Source organism: Nansenia antarctica, assembly GCF_963989245.1.
Source record: "Nansenia antarctica genome assembly, chromosome: 12".
NCBI classification, from domain to species: Eukaryota; Metazoa; Chordata; class Actinopteri; order Argentiniformes; family Microstomatidae; genus Nansenia; species Nansenia antarctica.
Genome location: NC_137682.1, coordinates 5,186,536 through 5,206,535, shown reverse-complemented (window position 1 = coordinate 5,206,535; position 20,000 = coordinate 5,186,536). Strand labels below are relative to the sequence as shown.

Here is a 20,000-nt window from a genome sequence, read left to right as displayed (position 1 = left end):
TTCCTCTTCTTCCTCTGGGTCCGGGCTGACCTCCCTCTGACTTTTCTTGGAGCTCTGTGAAAGAAACAAGCGTTACAAAAACAAAGTAACACGTTTACACGACAGGCCTATCTTTAATCAATGGAATTGGTAAGACACCATAACTCCTAAAACACTGTGTATGAGAGGATATTGTGTATATAGATGACAGATGACATTGAACGGTCGTAATGTTTACAGAGACTATTAAATGTCAAACTCGGACAGGGATGTATAAAGTATAGTAACATCTGGTTTACCTTGAAGCCGCCCTTGAAGAACCTGAGGAACCTGGACCTCTTCTTTACTTTGGGCTCAGCCTGGGTCGCCTCAGCCTCAGATCCGGACGGCGACACACACCTGCTAACAGAACCTGACTCTACAGAGCCACTCGCCTTCACGCTGCTCTGGCACCCACCGGTACCAAAGAGCGTGGGGGAGGGGGGACATGTGGCAGACTGTCTGCCTGTCTCCTCCAGAGAGACCATGACCTGCTGGACCAAGGCCGTTGTGAACAGGCTCACAGTCTGTTCGTAGACCTGTGAGCTGGAGGAGGAGGAGGAGGAGGAGGAGGCTTTCTGATCCAAGCCCCAGGACGTGGGAGGGACGAGGAGAGTCGCCAACAACCGCTTCACCGACTCCTCGGCGAAAGCGTGGATCACCGCAGAGGAAGAGGGTCCTCTTGTTCCACTCCCTCTTTGGGTGTGTTCCAGGAGAGCAGAGTCGGATTGACTTTTGCCAGTTCCCGCACGGTCCTTTCCCTGTTCAAGCATCAGGCTTTTCAGGCGGTCGACCAGGTCGCGGGACAGAGCCTGGACCTTCCCTTCGGAAAGGAGCTCCTCCAGTCTATCCAGAGGGGCAGAGGCCTGCTGCAGCCCGGCAGGATCGAGTATGGTCTCCAGACTCTCCACAATGGCAGCCATGGAGTCCCTAGCACCAGCCGATGATGATTCCAGCTGATTCTGATCATGAAGATCGTCATCACCTGTGCAGTCGATTGTTGACCTATGCACAATGGGGAAACTTATGACCTCTTGGAGCTCAGATGGAGATGGGGTCCCAGGAAGTGTGAAGGACATATCTTCCGATGTCTTCTCCGACCTCAATGTTTGAGAGGACTGCGTTGATGTAGGGGAGGTGGTCGTCTCCAAGTTCTCCAGCATAGTTCCCACTAAGCTGAATAACTCGGACATCTCACCTGTCCTGTTCAACTTGTCAGATTTTGACATGTCCTCTTGGACCACACCCAGGATTTGGCTGATGCTCTTCTTGGCCAGCGCTACTTGGGTTTCCGTCTGGGGCTGCTTTTGTGTGCTGAAGAACTCTGCCAATCTACGATGGACGTTGCTGTACAGCCTCACCGTGGCAGAGAAGAGCCTCTGCCTCCTGCTGGGACGTCCACCGTGCTGGTGGATGGAGGACGCGGCGTGGTGAACTGTGCCTCCAGCCTGCACAGTGCTGTCCCCCGCTGTCTCGGCCTTCACATCCGCCACGAACGCATCGACGATCTTGTTCGCCTCAGCGTCGTAATCATCGTCGAATGGGTTAGTAGACGGCAAGGTGACAAGAGAGCCACTCTCGTGGGCTAGGCTGCGAGCAGCACTCAGAAGAATCCCACTCACAGCTCTTGAGGCTTGTGTGTGGAACTCTTCACTACCGATGATGGCCAGGTCAATCTGGCTCACCACATCCTCAGAGGATGTGATCTTCCAAGGAATCTTCCAATGATCTTCCAAGGAATGTGTTTGAGAGAGCAACGGTATATTCAGCGCCACCTCCCTGAGCATTTCCGCTGTGTCCTGTCCGCCTCCCTGTGTCTCCTTGCAGCTCTCCATGGTGTCAGCGATGGCGGCCACGACCTCACCCGTCAGTGGAGCAAGAATCCCTTCACTTACCTCCATACTTACCTGGTCCACTGGTGGAGACGCTGAGGGAACCTGTCCGGTCACCCCAAACGCCAGGAGAGTGCCAGAGATGACGCGTACCATCTCCTCGGTGGCCGGCACGGCGTCCTGCCACCATCCCCTCACTGGGGACGACCTTCCAGAGTGGGTGTAGGCCACGACCACCGAGAACGCGGAGTTCAGCTGGCTCAGTGTTTCCCCTACCAGAGCTCTGATCAGTTCAGGTGAGGAAGACCTGTCGTCACCCAGGGCCTGGACAACGGTGTCCGCCGTCACCCCAAAGAAGTCCTTCAGGGGGTCACTCACCAGCGCCCTCTGCAGGGACGTCTTGGAGCTACAAACAGAAACATGAACACTACAGTCTGATGTCTGAAACATTATGTCACACAATGATTGTAGCTTAAATTCACTTAAATTCACAGTCTCAGGCTGTATGCCTGAAGAAGGTCTATGAAAGACCGAAAGCTCGCAATAAATAATTGATTTTTGCACAGTTTTGAGTGTGCGGATGCTGCTTGTTTTCATTCCATTTGATACTCTTCAGCTCCAGCACCTCAGCTAAGTCTGATTACGGATGAGCGGTGGCATTTCGGTGGCACTATTTAGCTTAAATTCACCAAAAATGTTTTTACTTTTGTGTCGTATTCTGGATGTAATGATAACGGTCCTTTCCTAAGTTCTATTTCCCTTCAGTTTTAAACCTCCTGCAGGCTAACGAGGCCTGCCAATGAGGCTCTTTCTCTGCTGTAGTTGATAAACCTCTAAAAACTAAACATAAACATCCGTCATCATCAACCCCCTAAAGAGTAGCTGGGTCTCTTCCCATGTAAATGGGCCTTACTTCGGGGGACAGACCAGAGCGGCTCCAGGGTGGGACCCTGGGTGGGACCCGGAATATGAAGAAGAGTGCTCCTCTTCCTCCTCTCTGTCGCTCCCCTCCAGGATCTGCACCAGAGCGGCTCCAGGGTGGGACCCTGGGTGGGACCCGGAATATGAAGGAGAGCGCTCCTCTTCCTCCTCTCTGTCGCTCTCCTCCAGGATCTTCACCAGGGTCGGCAGGAACACCTGGAAGGCCTCCTCACAGACGACCTTCACCACCCTGCGGGACAGCCGGCTCAGCTGCATCCTGGTCGTCTGTGGTTCCACCAGAAGAACACGACATCATCAGATCACACGTGTTAGTGAAGTTATGATGATGTGTGATATATTATATTATGAACATGTATATTTTGTCTTTTGTACATTTTACTGAGAATTAACACAAGTCAGGGTGTGACTGGTAAATAAACACAAGTCAAGGTGTGACTGGTGAGAATGTTCCGATCCATTGTTGTTGTTGTTCCAGAATGTTCAGAAGCATTGTATTACATGTGTGTATGAAATGTGCTTTACAAATACAGGCTGATTAAATGAACGATCGGTTGATCAATCACAACTTACAGGGTCTATCATGCCTTTTCGGATCACTATCCACTGCCTGAATGAGAAAGAAACAAGGAACATTTTTCAGCTGTTAAGAACATTTAAATAAATGTTTTACAGACATGGTAGATGTGCAAAACTAGGCTACAGAAGGAACACAGCTACACACAGGTGGAGGTAGAGATGGGAGGATGGGCTCATTGTAATGTGAGTTTGATACCATTCCTCATTTCATTCCATGCATACAACTCTGATTTCTACCTCCACCAGCCTCCCCTGAGAACACGGTCCCCCCTACTGAGAGATCCCTGTCCTAACTTTATAGTTACATGATTAACTGTATAGTTACATGATTAACTTCATAGTTACATGATTAACTGTATAGGTTACATGATTAACTTTATAGTTACATGATTGATTCATATGTTACATGATTGATTGATTGTTAAGAGAGTTAAAAAGTACACTTCCGTTGTATTGGCTAAGAATAGGTAGAACTGCATGTCCCAGAAGGCTTTGCGGCAAGACGTCATAGAAGTTTTAGTTTGTTTGTTTTGAGAAATGTGAATTGTAACGTCCAGAATTGAAAGTGGACATCTAATAGCTTGTTGATCATTTTTTGAAGGTAGAAATACTACAACCCCTCCGTCCCAGGGAGACATTAAACATACTCATTACTCAGACCCCTCAGGAAGTCCAGCAGGATGGGGTACACCTCTCCCTCTGCAGTCTGATGAGCCTGCCGCTCCACCAGCTCCACCACAGCAACTCGGCTCTCAAACCGGTCTGGACCGGTCTGGGAGGCAGCTGCTGACAAAATACAAGGAGAGATTAAATATACACAGTTGTATCTAAAGTCCACACTATCTATCTATGACTATCTATGTATGTTTCAAATAGGAAAATAGAAAGTTGTGTCTAAAATACAGTATTTTATGGCCTCTATGACAGATAGATACATAGGCAAATTGGTACGCAGCATTTCTAATAAACGTCTTTCCATCCAAATTGCACATCATCTGAATTAATAATTGTGTGTATTTTAAACAGTCTCACCTGAATCAGAGTCGGAGCTCTTGCTAGCGCTCTTGGCGCTCCTCCTGGCGGCCTTGGCGGCCTTCTTGGTGCTCTTCTTAGCGGCCTTAGCAGCCTTGTCTGAGCTCTCTGTGGCCTTCGTGCCTCTGCTCTTCACCTGCAACACAACACAGTTCAGATCAACATTCTGGTCCACTTGTTACGTCAAAGTCAAAATAGCTTCAGACGGGATCACATAGAAGAACGGATTAAAATGACAATCAGTCAGTCAGAAGGCGACGACAGCAAAAGGCTTGTTGTGTTCATGTTAGGATGGGGCCTGCTGGGTGTACAGGCTTGTTCTGTTCATGTTAGGATGGGGCCTGCTGGGTGTACAGGCTTGTTCTGTTCATGTTAGGATGGGGCCTGCTGGGTGTACAGGCTTGTTCTGTTCATGTTAGGATGGAGCCTGCTGGGTCTACAGGCTTGTTCTGTTCATGTTAGGATGGGGCCTGCTGGGTGTACAGGCTTGTTCTGTTCATGTTAGGATGGGGCCTGCTGGGTGTACAGGCTTGTTCTGTTCATGTTAGGATGGGGCCTGCTGGGTGTACAGCCCTCAGATATACATCAAATGATCTGACCCAACCCCAGGGTTTAAGTGTTATGTGCTTGAGTGAACTAATTACCCATACCCTTTTTTAACGAACGCAGCCTACGTCATAGAACAGCGACGACGTCACAACAAGGCCGGTGCCATGGTGACCATGCAACTTGTGTGAACTAATTACCCATACCCTAATGCTAATAATAACGTTTATTTGTATAGCACTTTTCCTGCAAATGTTGCAGCTAATACTAGTATTAATAATACTGATAGGAATTTGTGTATTTGTCTTAAAGTTGGATACCAAAATCACCAACACTTAGGCTAAGCAACATGCATGTTCTTGTTCATAATAACAGAAATTCGCTGTTAATAACAATAATCATAATCATAATAACTAATTATTAATCATAAACAGTTCAAATAAAATCTGATTATCGGATCAAATCTGATTATCGGATGTAGGACTAGATTAGATCAAACAGCATCCAAATGTTTATATTGTTGATTCACATAAGCAGCATGATAATTGTACTTTGAACGATACTAAAATCCATCAGTTCAGACTATATATATCTTCTTAATTAATATGGGCATACAATAAAATATATTCCACTATAGTAAATATACAAGTAAATGTACCCCACGAACCCTAACTATAGGCCTAATGGGGCAGCATGCTGTTACTTACCTTGCTATTATTCATTCCCATTTTCAAAGTAAACTTGTCCAACGTTGAAAATTTCAGTCGTTGAATTTCCGTCAACCGAGACGGAGTCTGTTAGTCGCCGCCTCGCCGGTGTGTCGGCGACTAATGAAGCTCCGCGAGACACAGCAGGTTTTATGGTGGTGTTATATGACGTCATAGTGCCGCGGGGGGGGGGGGGGGGGCGGGGGGGTTGTTATTGTGACACGCTTAATAATAACAACCTTTAATAACCTTTATCTGTATAGCACTTTTCCTATACACAATTCCTCCTTTATTTGTATAGCACACTTAATAAAGACAAAATAATAATAATAATAATAATAAAACGTTGCAGCTCAAAGTGTCCTGACGTCTTATGGACGACAGAAGACGATTCTGATTCCATTTTTCATGATCTATTATTTGTATTTATATCCCCCATACTCTTTTAAATCTTGCTGCTGTGAGAAAGAAATTTCCCCTCACTTACTTACTTATTTTGCCTATCCTTTTTACATATCTTATTCTAAGATATAAAACAAAAACATAAACAAAGTTCCAAACGTTTCATACACAATAATGATCACACTTCGGTTGTATATTTATTTATCATCATGATTCATATATTTTTTTTATTTTTTTTAAAGATGCAAATGTGCAGGTGATTGACTGGGCCATTGCTGTTGAATCTCTACTACACTATACTTTGCAGAATCTAATCAATAATCAATAACTTGGACGGACACATCGGACTTGCGGTCTCAAGTCGGGCACGCTTTATTATAGACTGAACTCGCCTGAGGGGTGTGGCAAACATAGACATCACAATTGCCATTGTGGAGTGCAGATTAGATTAAACTTTATTGACCTCCACGCGCTCCAAAATGTACAACTGTGTTGCGTATTGTGTATTATTATCATCGCTGCTGCGAGGTTGACATGAAAGTCCCCGCACGACAGTAGCACCGTTGTGGTTGCAATGTATTGTGCAAGAATAACACTTACACAGCACTGTCAATTTTCAAATGCCATTGTTCGTTTTCAGCCGACTCACACTTATTCATATTAGATTGCCACTCATAATTAGAGAGAGGAAGAGGGAGAGGAAGAGGGAGAGGAAGAGAGAGAAAGGAAAAGGAAGAGAGAGAGAGGGAGCAACCACACACACAGAGAGAGAAAGAGAAGGAGAGAGAGAGAGAGAGAGAGAGAGGGAGAGAGAGAGAGAGAGCATCCATGTACTTATAATTATTTGTTAGAAGCAGCATCATAAAATGTCATTGAGGGGAGCATGCAGCATCTGGCCTGTAGAGGGCGCTACCGGACTGTAGTAGAGTGTGGGTGATTAGATGGGATAATTGGACGTGCCAAACTCACCTGCCTACTCACCTGGAATTTCCATGTTTGTTTTATATATGGTTTGGAAACCCTGTCAGTCAAATACCACTGTCCTAAGTAATTATTCCAATTACTTATGATTGTGGTTTACATGGTGGCTTACTGCAGATCAGCGGTTCGAGCCCCGGCTGGCCACATCGAAGTGTCCTTGGGCAAGACACTGAACCCCAAATTGCTCCCAGTGAGTGGGCCGGGCGCCTTGCATGGTAGCTTGCCGCCATTGGTGTGTGAATGGGTGAATGAGAGGCCGTTGTAAAGCGCTTTGGATAAAGGTGCTATATACTGTAAGTACAGTCCATTTAGGCCTTACACAGAGTCGTTACACTATCCCCTTCAGTTCAGGAGAGTGTGCCATACCGCTTCACCATACCGAGTCCCTCACATGGACATTCCTCTCCGATGGCCTCAGTTGCCAATCCCACCGCTAACACCAATGTAGCGAACGGCGGTAGCTTGGCGGAGGTGCCAACGGGTGTTATATCGGTATACTTTTTCGGTATACAATACTTTTACTACATTGAACAGTAGGCTATATTCAGTTGTTGGAGAGACCTAACCAGATGGATATTTTACTGCGCTTCATAGGCTATTTATTAATCCCAGATCACACACTTCTTGAATGAACAACATTTATAAATGAGCATCACAGCCTATGTCCCTTATTATCATGAATGTCTCACCTTTGATAGGGTGCAGATAGACTGGAGGGAGAGCGGTGGGTGGGGGATATGCTCTGCATTTACACATACTGCACTGCATTGGCAGAAACAATATATTTATGCAATGTGTGTTATATAATAATGTATAGGCTTTACTATGGCAGCTGTTGATCATAACATTTCAAGACAAGATGAACTGATAAATACAAGTATACTGCAGCATATACTGGAGTACGACCCCATGACCCCATCTACACTTCACACTTAAATCAAATAAGATCATCACATTATACAACTGTACAGGTCAAAACACGCAGAAGTCGCATTATGTTTTCATTGTGGCCTGATTGCGTTCGGATCCTGCTGACCACCTCGCGAGATGGACAAGTTCGTATTGTATCCCGATTTCATATAGAAATGCAGACAAGAGCTTTTTTTTTTTGCATTTTTAATACCAGGTGTCAGTGCACATACTGTGACCGGATTGTGATTATCATTTTTGGATAACAGAAGTCTACCCCTGGGGTCACATGGTAGATTTTTTTTTTTTATGTGTTAATCCGTTCCCTCGATTTAGTAAATCTGTTCCCTCGGTTTAGTAATTTGTTAGGGTTATGGTTAGGGTTAGGCCCTACGAGCCAGAACGATCGACAGAAGGATTCTAACCCTAACCCTAATCCTTGCGATCGTTCTGGCTCGTAGGGCCTAACCCTAACCCTAACCCTAACCCTAACGGATTACTAAACCAAGGGAATTAATTACTAAACCGAGGGAACGAATTACTGAACCGAGGGAACGGATTCACACATCAAACATTTTTTTTCTACCATGTGACTCCAGGGGGGCTCCGTAGAAGTCTGAAGTGTAGAAGTGTGAAGTGTAGACAAAGCCTTACAGAACTTTGGTGGGGCTTTAAAGCCACCTGCATTACCCCCAGATATGTTTACGGTTGATGTCTGTTGTAGCCTACATGATATTTAAAGCATTGTCATTCTTGGTGGTCTATGGTCGTATTTTGTTAGATATTGCATGTTGTTGTAGACACAGTTAGCAGGATAGTATACTGTATGTATGTTCCTAATACTTGACTGGACCTAAATGTTCTGGAAGCAAAACACTCCACTCCATGTTGTGCATAGATGAACGATTGTATTTCAAAATCTATTTACTATTTTCGTTACACCTGCAAATATACATACATACATACATACATTATAACTTATTGCATATATTTTAGCCATAAAATATTCTATTCACCATTTACCATCCAGTCAACATTCATTGGTTACAATGTATAATAATCAATGCTCAGTTCTTAGTCGATACCCTGCTTTATATGGGATGATTATGATGATGACCTCATGCAAACCAGTGTCATGGAGCATCATTGACTCACTCACTTTACTTGCATTGGCTGGATAGTTTCTTAGTTGATCTATTCCTCTGCCCTTTCCTTGTAGAGAATATAGTCATATGTTATACAGCGTTATACAGTGGATAATGCATGAGAGTGAGGAAGGAGTGAATACACCATTTCATGGTCATACTCTCCTCACGTCGGTTCTCAATGGTCCACTCACCAAACAAAGACCTGTACTTGAGTGTATTACAAATGGACATTGGGTTTTTAACATCCTGTGGACCCCCCAGGTTTGCGTGATTACAAACACCACACGACAGAGCGCAGAGAGCTGTCCAAAAGAGAAACAGACACAAGCATCTCTGCTGTCGCATTAGATTCCTCTTCTTCTCTTCATTACATCCGTCCCTTCCTCTTGTCACATTCATATTTCTGATATCTTGGCACACCAGCAGCAAGACTTCCGCAAGACACTCCGGCCCTGTTCATGACAGCTCTCAGCCTGCGAGCAGCCTTAAGACCAAGTGCCACCTGTCAGAGATCCAGAGACCCTCTGATTCTATTCGCTCATGAACAGCAACTAAGAATCCTTATTGGTTATTTGTCCATGGGCTTATTTGCTTTTGGTATCTGGACTGTGCCATTGACATTAATAGTCTTGTCAGAGTCTGTTATCCTGGTATTCTTTTTGGACATGTCAGGCTCCCATAAGAAGAACTCGTGCAGGAGGGTGTTGACTGTGTCAGGGCATTCCATCATCACCATGTGGCTGCCCTCCTCTATGACTTTTAGGAACGCAAACAGAAGGATCTGAAATTAGATAATAAAACAATCTCAGATCAGATTGGTAATATTCTATAGATAATATAATCATATTAGACATTAGAACATTATTAACATAGTGTGCCATTCACATATGAGGCTGTTAGTGTTTACCATCATGAATTGATTCTGACGTTGAATTAATGCAATAATGAATTCATCTGACCTGATAATTTTAATATACATATTAGGTCACAACCTGTCAAGTAAGCAATACACACATCAACAAAACCATTGAGGATAAAAACTCAATATAGTTAACAGACCTTTTTCCATTGTGGAAATCCTAGTGAAAATGTTTCTAATTACAGCCTCTTTCATAATGCTGTAATATCAATTCAGATTTTAACTGTAAACAGCTTCTTTCATATGGCGATCAGAGTTTCCCAATATAATTCACACAGACTACTTCTACTTTCTCTGTGCATACACACACACACACACACACACACATTTTAAATGCTTTATTTATGTCCACATACATGTACAATATCTAAAGGACATAAATACTATCAGTGCATTTTGATGTTATGGAAACTATCAGTTACAGTAGTGCTGAGCCAACAACCAGTTATGCTACACACAGGATGTTATTCACACCAGATGATACCAGTGGGTTGACAGATCCAGTATCAATACTGTAAAACAGACAGTATCCAGCTCATGGGTACAAGAAGCACCGCCTTCTCCATATTGAGCGACTACCAATAACAGCAGATACTGAGCAATACTTTGCTAACTGTTTGGCCCTTCTCTTAGATATAGACCAGCCATTTGAAGGCCTATAACAACACATTTATGAACATGGCCCAGGATGCCAAATAATGCCAAACTAAAAGTTTACATCTGTAACCCAGTTGTGATATGGCCTGCTCCAGCTGTTCTTGGTATTTCAAGATCTTGGTTGAAAAGGCTTCCTCTAGGCTGTGGTCAAAGGTGCAGCCAACACACACACACACACACACACACACACACACAAACACACACATACCTCTGCCATGCGCTGGTCCTCGTCCATGGGCACAAACTTGTCGTACATGCCGTGCACCAGCAGGATGGGCACGGTGAGCTCGGCGTGGTAGACCTCGTCCCCCTCAGGCCAGTACTGGCCGCTCATCATGGCCCGCAGGACGAACGGAGACACGTTGAAGGCGTTGCCCTGCTTCAGCAGCTGCTTCTCTCTGGCACCTTGATGTGCAAATCCAGCCCTGGAAGAGAGAGGGAGAGCGGTGCCACAGGTTGGTACACAGTAGACGAGGGAGGAGGCACACGATGTGAGTGATTGATTAGCTCATCCATAATGTGTGTATTTTGTATTGGCAGTCCCACTCATTTTTTTTATTTTTATTGACAGATACAGTAGAGATTTAGACAGGGAGGATGGGTGAGAGAGAGAGAGGAGGGATGACATGCAGGATATGTCCATATTTCGGGGAGAGCAGTCACGTGTGTTAGCAATACAGTGGACGCAGGTTCGAGACTCATGTGAGCTCAATTGCGAGAAGAAGAAGCAATAATGTTTGTGGCAGTGTGACTCTTGTTTACACAATGTTGTTTGGTTCTGTACAGTGATGGAATGTTACAGAGATGTAGTTTTATCTATACACAGTAGTGGGATGGAACTAGGAAGAAGACAATCGGTGAGCGGGCGTTTTCCTTCCGTGCACCAACTCTTTGGAACCTTCTTCCATTGGACATCAGACAGGCATGCTCAGTGAAAGTGTTCAAAACCAAGTTGAAGACCCACCTGTTTTCTGTTGTCTATATGTCATAGCTTGTGTATTTGTGCTGTGAAACTATGTGTGTTTTTAATTGAAATAGTTGTTTTAAATTGTTTTAAATGGTTGCTTACCTACTGTAAAGCACTTTGATGTAAAGCGCTATACAAATATAGTTATTATTATTATTATTATTATTATTAACTAGAGTCTTACTTGAGGAAGCTCCAGGCCAGGCAGGGAGAGAGACAATGCAGCACACAGGAAGGCAGCTGGAAGATGGAGCACAGGCTGGGCTCCAGGGCCGTGGGTCCTCCTCCGTTGACCATCACCACCTTGTGGACCTGCTCTGGATACTCGTGGGCCAGGAAGGTGCAGAACGACACCCTGAAGTGACGCAGATTTATTATTTTAAAATGTGTTTAAAGAGTTTGAAATAATGTATATTTGTTCTCAGTTTTTTTGTAACCCTATATCCTGTCAAGTCAATTGAGAAGCAACTCTCATTTAAAAACAATGACAAAATCATGTTATAATGTGACTTAGTATGATACTAGGTCTACTGTAAATGTCAACTTTCCTTTAACAAGTTCAATGATTTCGCAGTTTGAGCATCTAACAGAGAAAAGCATGCACACTGACCCATAGGAATGCCCGATCAAAATGTTGCGCTTGCGAGCGTATCTCTTAAAGATGGCTCGTAGGTCCTCGGCTAGGGCGGAGAAGGTGTATGCCGCTGCGATGTGGGGAGCAGTGCTGGCTCCGTGTCCCGCCAGGTCAGGGGCGATGACCTCGTAGCCTAGCCGAGAGAAGAAGTCCAGCTGACTGCCCCAGATGTCCAGAGAGCCGCCCACTCCGTGTATGAAGAACAGCGCCACGTCCGAATGCGTCCCTTTACAGCTAGTGATCTCCCTCTCCGAGTTGATCAGCACCGTACGCTTGGGCTTGCGACGGCGCCTGCGAGGTGGGGGGGCAGGTTTCTGCTGCTCTCCAGTCGGTGGCGGCAAGGAGGGTGCAGGTTTGGGGTCTGGGGAGGAAGCCGCCACTTCCTTATAGTCAGCCAGCTCTACCTCCAGAGTGCTACATGGCTCCAGGTCCCCGTCCTGGCAGTGGAGGATCTCTGAGTGCAGCACGTCGCCCAAGTTCTCGATAACCAGCTGGCCGTTGCGGTAGACGGTGATCTTGCGTTTGCAGTGCACACTGTTGCTGCGGCTGCCGCCCTTCTTCTCTGCCACCTGATCCTCGGTCACTACTTCTTGTTGTCGCTCTGGGAGGATGTGGCGTACCCGCAGGATCCTCCCAGGCTTCACCTCGACAAACTCAAAGGCGTCAGAGGGTTCGGAAGATTCCACAGGCAAAACCAGGCTGGCAGCCTTCCCTGTCAGACAGCAGAGGATCCCATCGGCAATGCTGGTCAACATGGTGCGTGCCTGCTGATAAAGAGAGCTTTGTCAGTGTGGGATAATTTAAAAGAGAAACAATAATAAAACCATGAAGTTAATAATAGGGGAAAACACTTCATGTACGTAGCTTTGATCTAAACACAATATTAATTTTGATTGATTGATGATTACCTCTGTTTTGTATTCTATTATAAATAGTTAGTTACATGGTTATACAGTATCATTCACTGCATAGAGTCCTCTCCACCTTTTAGTTTGAAGTTTTCCATTGCAACTTCCTGTGCCTAGTTTTCCACAGATAATAAAGACCCAGCTGGCGCAACAAGCGCAACAATCCACCACACAGAAAACTCAAACATTAGTTTGAACCTGTCATTGTCACTCCCTAATAAACAACCTTGGGCTCTCAGTATTCATGAAGCTTTCCATTCAAAAACTCACCCGAGTAAATGACCAGCTTAACATTGGATTCAACGTCCATCCATAACAACGATAAAACAATAACCATTTAGGCTAGTTCTCAGTTTCAGTGTGGAGGGACAGGATTCATTCACACACTGGCCTAGACTAGACAAACTAAAAATAGACATAGTTCTACATTCTTCCAACATGGCCCCCTCTGAGGTATAAATAGACAATGGCAGCAATGGCACATGACTGGGCTTATGCCAGCCTCATAGTACTGTATGTATTGTAATGTTTCTACAAGGTTCCATTTTCACTAAGGAAAAAAAAGGGTGGTCTGTCGCAGGGTGGTTGTATCCAGACATGGCTGCAGTGTATTTTGGCAGAAGGATAAATGAGTATTAAGTGTCACACACTGCCTAAATATAGACAAGTAAATAATCAGGGCGACACAGAGTGGAAGTGTCATATCTACAGTACAGTATGTGTTGAATTCAAATGTTTCCTGTGTGGAGTAGCGTAGTGTGTCCGTGAAGAGACAGAATGTGTACTGTTTATTACTCTATAGATCATTACCATAATGAAATTGTAACGCATGCCTGGAGTTCACAAACTGATTAGGATCCCTGTCATGCATGAAGGTTGATTAACAGTGCATAATATTTGCCAATGTCATCAGATCAGGGAACTAAAGTATTTGGAGGACACTAACGCATGCATTTCAATACTCAAAACAAACTTCAGTGAGATGGTTTTGCAACAATAACAGCTGACCTGACACACTGGATTTGATCAACTAATATATTTCTTCTTAGTTATTCCCACCAAGGTCACACACACACACACACACACACACACACACACACACACACACACACAGACGTTGAGCCTGTATACAATTGCAGAGCTCTGAGGGGAGCTATCAGTCATCCAATCTATCCAGCTCCAATCACCTTTGCACCCAGCCCAGATTCATGTTTTAGGTTATACATTACACAATGAGGAAAGCTGTGTCTAAATTATTCATATTCAATGGTGCATTTAAACCCATGGTACTAACTTATCTCTTTACTATGAAAATAAATGTCCACTTGATTGACAATTGATTGAAATTATTATTGTAAACACTAAAGAGCTGCAGATAAAACTACTGAGTGCATTCCCCCCTCCGTCCCCCAACCCAGATGTATTGTATGTGCTAATTGTCAACCTAGCGAAGAGTTTATTAAGAAAATAAAGTGCACTAGCAAAATGTTTCTTAGCCTTAACGACTTTAAAAGTACATTTGGCAAAGGAAAGTTAATAAAATGAGAATGCAGGTAATGAGGAGAGGGGGCATTGATCTTGGTAAAACATTCCTCTGCATGTCTCTGCAATTTGCATCCACACACAGGGGAGTTTATTAAAGGATTCGAAATTGTACACGGATCAATGCCTGGCTGAGGGAGAGACAGAGAGAGAGTTGGAAAAAAGGACAGAAAGAGTGCAGAGAGAGCAGGGAGAAAGAGAAAGAAGAGAGAAAGAGGGATGGAGAGAGAAAGCGTTGTTGAGAAGAGAGAGAGAGAGAGAGAGAGAGAGAGAGAGAGAGAGAGAGAGAGAGAGAGACAGAGAGAGAGAGAGAGAGAGAGAGAGAGAGAGAGAGAGAGAGACACAGAGAGAGAGAGAGACAGAGAGAGAGAGAGAAAGAGAGAGAGAGAGAGAGAGAGAGAGAGTGGACAAACGAGAGGATTTATTGAAAGAGTTCTGAAGAGTTCTTGTATGGTGAGCTTCCACTAGGCAAGTGACTGCTCCATTAAACCTGTTCTTATCGATGCTATTTTTCAGGTTTTCTGCTCAAAATCACATGCCCACAGTGAATATAGAATATCTCCACAATCACAAGGGCCTTCATAATGATCTTGGTATCAAATGAAAGCTGACAGAATCAAAATATATGTTACTGTGTCAGAGTAAATAGAGCTAGAACATTGTGAAAAATCTCAAATTGAATGAATGAATGAATGGACTTTATTGTCATTGCTACAGTACAGGTACCAAACAACGAAATTATAATTGCCTAAAAAAACAACAGCTTTTAGAGTGAATATCAGCTTGGAAACCTGACCTTATAGCCCAAATCATCTAGGAGTCAGTACTCCAGGGTCTGATGAGTACTTGTGCCAAATTAGATGCTAGTAATGTGAGCCAATGCAACTTTGTACCTGTTTTAGTACAGGTATGTTTAGGCGGACAACCAAATTGTGCCATTTGGAGACATTTTGGCACCATCAGTGTATCAGACTTTGTCATGTATCAAGACTGTAAAATGTGTTATATTTCATTGACATATCACTATAGGTATAAATTGCATCCAAATCAAACTGTTTAGACTCTGTTTGCATCCAGCAGGGCCCTCCTGTGCGGTTTTCTGTGCGCTCCTATTGCGCAACGGCCTCGTTTTCACACCAGCTTCGTGACGCGCCGTTTACGCAGTGAATTTTCTCCCGAACCCATTGGTCAAAATGTCATGATTGACCACTCATTTGAAGCGTCAGAGCCAATAGAATCGAGCAGAGGTGGAAAACATTACTTTCGAGGACCAATGATATGGAAATTCGGGGGTTGAAACCAAGCATGCTTGGTTTTCCTATGTGACATGGCTGTAAACAAGGGCTTGTGACTCGCACTGTATTTTCCCGGGCGATGTAAAAACCGATATGGACGTTTAGAATGGAATCTAATGAATCGTTTGCGATATCGATGAACATTATTGATAAAGGTAAGCTCTTTATATCTGTTATATTAAACATAGACCCGACTTTCCCCCCAAATATGGGGGCGTGGATACACCTGCTGATACAACAGATCTAAATGGCCTAAATCTTTGCAATTAGTTCAGATGTGCAGGGTATTAGGAAAACATAGCATGTACACTCACTGAATACTTTGAGCAGCAACATTTGCAGGAAAAGTGCTATACAAATAAAAGTTGTTATGATTATGATTATGATTATTATATTATTATACTAATACTGGGTAGGGCCTCCCTTTGCTCTCTACTCTTCATGCCATTGATTCCACAAGATGTGAGATTCTGGTCCATGATGACATGATTGCATGCATCACACAATTCCTGCAGATTTTTCAGATGCACTTTCAAGCTGTGAGTCTCCCGTTCTACCGCATCCCAAAGATGTTCTATTGGATTCAGATCCGGTGACTGGAAAGGCCACTGAAGAACACTGAACTTTCATTGATATGAAACCAGTTTGAGACAACTTTTACTTTGTGACATGGTGCATTATGACAATGGAAGTAGCCATTAGAAGATGGGTATTGTGGCCATGAAGGGATGCACATGGTCAGCAACATACTCAAAAGCTGTGGCATTCAAGGGATGATTGATTGGTATTAAGGGGCCCAAAGTGCGCCAAGAAAACATTCCCCACACCATGACACCACCTCCACCAGCTTGGACTGTTGACAGGTGTACAGTTGTTCCTAATAAAGTGTTCAGTGAGTGTATGTGTTGTGACAACTCAATCTTGACACAGGTATATGAATATACAAAGATGGCTCGCAAAGTAAAACACGGTTCAACTGCCAAATTATTATATTTAGATAATTAGCAGCAGGCAGTCATATCAGGGATTAGTAACTTTACTACAGAGAGTTGGGTGTGGGAGCGGACAGTGAGGTGGTCAACCAGGGCAATGAACCTGCCTGAGTTATAACCCAACCCTAACCACTACACTACAAGAACACTACACTATACTACTATACTGCATATATCAAAATGCAGAGCACCATTCAATTCAATATATTCCCTTCAATGTAATCTTACATTCTGACACATTAAGGTTGAATATGAATGAGTTTCCAAGTGGACTTCCCTCAATTCTCTAACCATGTTATTCAGCCATGATTCAGCTATGATCAGAATTACTGTAGGTTGTTAATTGAAGTGTCATATGTGTCAACACACATTTAGTGCACTGTGTGCGGCCCTGCATGATCACCCACACAGTCTAACATTGTGATGCATACACATTACAGGGTCTGAGGGATTATTACCATAGCAATGATGTACAGTGAAAATAAATAATAATACATAACATAATAATAAAAATAAATACAGAAATGTAATATCATTCAAATATAGATTATGTATGCAGTATTCATGATATTTCCAAAGCATCCATAATGAATTACAACAACAAGCATCATAAATAAAAAAATAAAAGATTTGCCAAATGGGCATGCATACATTTTTTATTGATAATTTCAGATAATATGGGTAAGATTCAACTATTTTTGGACCAAACTGGAAACACTATTTCAATAATGCAGTATGTATTATGGTGATCAAGATATGTAGCAAAAAAAGAAAATCTATACTATTGAGTGGGTGTTGCGCAATGCAAGTTAGCATGCAAACACAAACACCTCTGCATTGAAATCTGATCGTCTAAATTACTAAAATGCCATATTCAATATGCATATGCATATGCATCATGTAATATTGTATAATCATGAAAAGACATGCACCTTGTAATAGTCCTGCAATGTTTTTCTGATGCAGATAAACACCCAGAGAAATCAAAATACTCACCTAGACAGCTGATGAGGAGGATAATAATTGTGTCAAAGATGATACTTTTCCTACACGATGATGACAGCGCTGGTGACAAGTCAACTTCATTTGAAATTATGTTGCAATGACAATGTATTTAAAAAACAGATTATATAGCCTACAGAAGTTATATATTCGCTTAATCTAGTTTACATTTTACACATCCAACAAATGCATTATATGGCTTGAAATGAGCTAAATGCATGTCTAGTTTAGTTCGATTTCGATTTCAGAATGTCCATGGTTATGACAGATAGCGATGCATTCTCGAATTCTCTCTCAGCATCCCTCGGCGCTGCGCACACCCTTTTGCCCTTGTTTTATTCCGCCTCCACGAGACTCTGCTGTCAGTTTCCTTCCACATTTGAGTGACAGATAAAATAGCCAATAGCCTACAACCCGTAGGCTGAAAAGAGGCCAATAGAATGTCTTGTATCTCCTTGTTGCTAAGGCAGAGAGAGAGAGAGAGTAGAGAGAGAGAGAGAGAGAGAGAGAGAGAGAGAGAGAGAGAGAGAGAGAGAGATTGTGTGTGTGTGTGTGTGTGTGTGTGTGTGTGTGTGTGTGTGTGTGTGTGTGTGCGTGTGTGTGTGTGTGTGTGTGTGTGTGTGTGTGTGCGTGTGTGTGTGTGCGTGTGTGTGTGTGTGTGTGTGTGTGTGTGTGTGTGTGTGTGTGTGTGCGCGTGTGTTAGATGGATGAATGAATTAAGGCTCATGAACATGAAGGCGCATGCGTGTCATCTGTGTAGCATTAACACCCCCCCCCTAATTTGTGTTTATTTATTTCATTTTTATATTATATTTTAATTATATATTTCTTTCATTTATATATATTTTAAAATTTGTATTTATTTATTTCCCTGTCAAATATACTGTCCATACACAGTCCGGTAGGTGGCGGTAATGCGCCTTAAGTTGGTCGCAAACCGCCATTTAAACTGAGAAGAAGAAGAAGAAGATCTGTGTAAGCGCCAATCCAATTGGCTGTTTAATGCACAAGGCCCAATCAGACCTCTGCATAGACCGAGGGTGGTTTTGCAAGCGGATGACATTCATCCTGTGTCCATGTCAGTGCTGCTAACATTATAATCATCATCTAACATGAATATCGTAAGGCGCATAGCGCTGTTCCGATGTAATGGATTGATAAGCTCGAGCAGGTAATTATGTTATGTATGTATGTATGTATGTATGTATGTATGTATGTATGTATGTATGTATGTATGTATGTATGTATGTATGTATGTATGTATGTATGTATGTATGTATGTATGTATGCTACTTGTCAAGGCACTAGGTTGAAATGTCAAGCTAGTTGACTGTTAACAGAGCATATAGATATGGCGAAAGTTGACTTGAATATGCATGCATCTATGTTTGACTTGAGTGGTGGTGTTCAATTAGTCAGATGCATATTGAATATGGCATTTTAGTAATTTAGACGATCAGATTTCAATGCAGAGGTGTTTGCATGCTAACTTGCATTAGTCAATTAGTCAGACTAATTTAACAACACCACCTACTCAAGTCAAACTTAAATGTGAAACGTTGCAGAAATCTGGTATAGTGCAAAAATGTTCATAAACGTATAATCAGTGGATACAACTATACAGAAATCGTCACAATACATACAAAACAAATAGCATATTATATGTAATACATCAACATGTTCTCCTTAAATTACAGGGTTGGTTCTCCACACAAATAATGAAAATACAAGGAGCATTTTACACAGTGCATAGACCTCTTAAGATAGTAGTCTGTTCTAGTGCTACAAGGACAAAACACGCAGATTGTGCCTAGGGCTGCTCAAACACAGCGAAAATCATACTCATATATTTCTAACTCTGTTACATTGGCAGGGTCATTTTTATTTCAATACATGACGTCTCCAACACTATCTGGCCATAGGAATGTAGATCAACGCATGGTCTTCTTCAAAAGGTTTATCTATACGGTAAATGGCTTTCAGGTGCATGA

The 20,000-nt window shown here is 43.1% G+C and overlaps 1 protein-coding gene across 1 annotated transcript; it reads right to left on the bottom strand.

Annotated features, from left to right (window-relative positions):
• Positions 1-9,661: 9,661 nt before the first annotated feature.
• On the bottom strand, positions 9,662-13,025 carry LOC308168291 (protein ABHD8-like; the record flags this gene model as incomplete). Its single annotated transcript, XM_080542822.1, has 4 exons — positions 9,662-9,874; positions 10,878-11,094; positions 11,821-11,991; positions 12,247-13,025. 4 exons carry the CDS (start codon positions 13,023-13,025, stop codon positions 9,662-9,664), a joined length of 1,380 nt encoding a protein of 459 aa, XP_080398948.1.
• Between the last annotated feature and the right edge of the window lie 6,975 nt (positions 13,026-20,000).